Below are 4,387 nucleotides of genomic sequence, written 5' to 3' on the forward strand. Positions count from 1 at the left end.
AACAAATAAATGAATTCAGTGAAATTGCAGGCTACAAAATCAATACATAAAAATGAATTGTAATTGTCTGTTTAATGCAATCACTATGAAAATACCAACAGCATTTTTTTGCAGAGCTAGAACAAACAATCCTAAAATTTGTATGGAACCACAAAAGACCTCAAATAGCCAAATCAACCTTGAAAAAAGAAAATCAAAGCTGGAGGTACCACAATTCAATAAAAGGTGTTGGGAATACTGGACAACAACATGAAGAAGAAAGAAACTGGACCACTTTCTTACACCATACACAAAAATAAATTCAATATGGATTAAAGACTTAAATGTGGGACAGGAAACCATCAAAATGCTAGAGAAGAATCCATGCAGTAACCTTTTTGACATTGGCCATAACAACTTCTTACTGGATAAGTCTCCTGAGGCAAGGAAAATAAAATGAAAAATCAACTATTGGGACTTCATCAAAATAAACATTTCTGTACAGCCAAGAAAACAATCAACAAAACTAAAAGGCAATCTTCAGAGTGGGAGATGTTTGCAAATGAAATATCTGATAAAGGGTTAGTATCCAAAATCTACAAAGAACTTATCAAACTCAACACCCAAAAAACAAATAATCCAATTAAAAATGGGCAGAAAACATGAATAGACATTTTTCCAAAGAAGACAGCGAGATGGTCAACAGACACATGAAAAGATGCTCAACATCACTCATCATCAGGGAAATACAAATCAAAACCACAATGAGATACCATCTCACACCAGTTAGAATGGCTAAAATTAACACAGGAAACAACAAGTATTGACAAGGATGTGGAGAAAGGGGAACCCTCTTGCACTGTTGGTGGGAATGCAAACTTGTGCAGCCACTCTGTAAAACAGTATGGTGGTTTCTCAAAAAGTTAAATTTAGAATTACCCTATGATTCACCAATTGCACTACTAGATGTTTACCCAAAGGATACAAAAATACTAATTTGAAGGGATATGTGCACCCCTATGTTTATAGTAGCATTATCAACAATAGCTAAATTATGTAAAGAGCCCAAATGCCCATAGACTGATGAAAGAGTAAAGATGTGGTATGTGTATACACACACACACACACACACACACACACACACACAAATGGAATATTATTCAGCCATAAAAAAGAATGAAATCTTGCCATTTGCAACAACATGAATAGAGCTAGAGAGTATTATGCTAAGTGAAATAAGTCATTCAAAGAAAGACTAATACCATATGATTTCAGTCATATGTGGAATTTAGGAAACAAAGCAAACAATTATGGTGGGGGGGAAGAGAGGCAAACCAAGGAACAGACTCTTAAGTATAGTGAACAAACTGATGGTTACCAGAGGGGAAGTGGTCAGGGGATGGGTTAAGTAAGTGATGGGGATTAAGGAGGGCACTTGCCGTGATGAGCACCCAATGCTGTATGTAAGTGCTGAATCACTGAATTGTACACCTGAAAGTATATTACACTGGATGTTAACTAACTGGAATTTAAATGAAAACTAAAAAAAAATCAGTTTTGGGCGCCTGGGTGGCTCAGTTGGTTAAGCGACTGCCTTTGGCTCAGGTCATGATCCTGGAGTCCCTGGATCGAGTCCCGCATCGGGCTCCCTGCTCGGCAGGGTGCCTGCTTCTCCCTCTGACCCTCCCCCCTCTCATGTGCTCTCTCTCTCTCATTCTCTCTGTCTCAAATAAATAAATAAAATCTTTAAAAAAAAATCAGTTTTGTTTGTATACATTAACAATGAACTATGGTAAAGGGAAATTAAGAAAACAATGGCAGGCTTCTCCCACAACGCTCTACCCCGGGATCCCCCCGGCTTGCCTGCCCGCCATGACCGACAAAGACACAGCCTTTGATGATGCAGTAGAAGAATGTGTCATCAGTGAAGACTACAAAATATGGAAAAAGAACACCCTTTTTCTTTATGATTTGGTGATGACCCATGCTCTGGAATGGCCTAGCCTAACTGCACAGTGGCTTCCAGATGTAACCAGACCAGAAGGGAAAGACTTCGGCATTCATCGACTTGTCCTGGGAACACACACGTCAGATGAACAAAACCATCTTGTGATAGCCAGTGTGCAGCTCCCTAACGATGATGCTCAGTTTGATGCTTCACACTACGACAGTGAGAAAGGAGAATTTGGAGGTTTTGGCTCAGTTAGTGAAAAAATTGAAACAGAAATCAAGATCAACCATGAAGGAGAAGTAAACCGGGTGCATTATATGCCCCAGAACCCTTGCATCATTGCAAGAAAGACTTCATCCAGTGATGTTCTTGTTTTTTACTATACAAAACATCCTTCCAAACCAGACCCTTCTGGAGAGTGCAACCCAGACTTCTGTCTGCATGGACATCAGAAGGGAGGCTATGGACTTTCTTGGAACCCAAATCTCAGTGGACACTTACTTAGTGTTTCAGACGACCATACCATCTGCCTCTGGGACATCAGTGTTGTCCCAAAGGAAGGAAAAGTGGTGGATGCGAAGACCATCTTTACAGGACATACAGCAGTAGTAGAAGATGTTTCTTGGCATCTGCTCCATGAGTCTCTGTTTGGGTCAGTTGCTGATGATCAGAAACTTATGATCTGGGATACTCATTCAAACAATAGTTCCAAACCAAGCCACTCAGTTGATGCTTACACTGCTGAAGTGAACAGCCTATCTTTCAATCCTTATAGTGAGTTCATTCTGGCCACAGGATCAGCTGACAAGATTGTTGCCTTGTGGGATCTGAGAAATCTGAAACTTAAGTTGCATTCCTTTGAATCACATAAGGACGAAATATTATTCCAGGTTCAGTGGTTGCCTCACAATGAGACTATTTTGGTTTCCAGTGGCACTGATCGCAGACTGAATGTCTGGAATTTAAGTAAAATTGGAGAGGAACAATCCCCGGAAGATGCAGAAGATGGGCCACCAGAATTGTTGTTTATTCATGGTGGTCACACTGCCAAGATATCTGATTTCTCCTGGAATCCCAATGAACCTTGGGTGATTTGTTCTGTATCAGAAGACAATATCATGCAAGTGTGGCAAATGGCAGAGAACATTTATAATGATGAAGATCCTGAAGGAAGTATGGATCCAGAAGGACAAACGTCCTAGATATGTCTGCACTTCTTGTGATTTTAGACTCCCCTTTTTTTCCCTCTCAACCCTGAGACTGATTTAACACTGATTTTGAGACACAGATTTTGTTTGGCTATCCCTCTATGATAGGTACCATCAACAATATTATTAGCCCAAACAGAGGGTGTTTTCTAAATATTAACTGGGGGACTTGATTCAGTAAAGTCACAGACTTATATTTAAATTTTCTTTAGGAATTTTCTAGTAACAAAGGTCTAAAGTAGCCACAGAAAGGGGAATATTATGTGTGGTTATTTTTCTTTTTAGGCTATATCCCCAAGTTTTTCAAACTCCTTTAAATAAAGGCTAAAGTAAGGAAAGAGTAGAGCCAAGTGAGGTAAGTGTCTGAGCCATGAAGTATAAATACCACAAGTTGTCATTTTTATTCAGGAAATGGGGGAGATTCAAGTCATATAAATTCCTATTCTAAAATTTTCACACCTGACTTTCCAGGATACACATTTTCCTATGTAGACCAGTCTCCTTTCAGTTTCTTCGGTTAAGTCAAAACTATGTGTTCCTCTTTCCCCCATATATTTTTGCTTGTTAGTGTATTTCTTGAGCTGTTTTCTTCTTTCCTTTCCGTGAAATGTTTTTTTAAAAAATTTGGGACCACCAAGTTGTAAAGATGTATGTTTTTACCTGACAGTTATACCACAGGTAGACTATCCAGTTGAGTTGAGAAGAGCGAATTGATAGCTTGTATTTGCTTTAAAATTAAATTAATCCTGGGTAAAAGTTGCTTTTTTTTTTTTTTTTTTTTTTTTTTTTTTTTTTTTTTTTTTTAGGAGTTAGTCTTTGACCACTATTTTGGTACCATCTCAATTTTGGGTGACCTGTTTCACCAGCAGGTCTGTTACTCTCCATGACTAACTGTGTAAGTGCTTATAATGGAATAAATTGCTTTTCTACATAGAAAAAAAAGAAAAGAAAACAATGGCATTGATAATAACACCAGAAAATAGTATATTTAGGGGTAAATTTAATGAAGGGGATGATAGATCCATGAACTGAAAACTATATAACATTCATAAAAGAAATTGAGGAAGAGACAAATTAATGTGAAGATATTCTGTGTTCGTAGATCAGAAGAATATTGTAAAATGTCCATACTACCCAGAGTGATCTGTATATTCAGTGCAATCCCTATCAACATTCTTTTTTATATATTTTTAAATTTTCTTTTATTATGTTATGTTAATCACCATACATTACATCATTAGTTTTTGAC

The 4,387-nt window shown here is 37.8% G+C and overlaps 1 protein-coding gene across 1 annotated transcript; it reads left to right on the plus strand.

The window, feature by feature from the left end:
- Positions 1 to 1,851: 1,851 nt before the first annotated feature.
- LOC110571752 (histone-binding protein RBBP4-like) lies at positions 1,852 to 3,132 on the plus strand. The gene has a single exon (XM_044911766.1). The coding sequence runs from the start codon at positions 1,852 to 1,854 to the stop codon at positions 3,130 to 3,132; it is 1,281 nt and encodes a 426-aa protein (XP_044767701.1).
- Positions 3,133 to 4,387: the final 1,255 nt, after the last annotated feature.

Source organism: Neomonachus schauinslandi, chromosome X (assembly GCF_002201575.2).
Source record: "Neomonachus schauinslandi chromosome X, ASM220157v2, whole genome shotgun sequence".
Taxonomy (NCBI): Eukaryota; Metazoa; Chordata; class Mammalia; order Carnivora; family Phocidae; genus Neomonachus; species Neomonachus schauinslandi.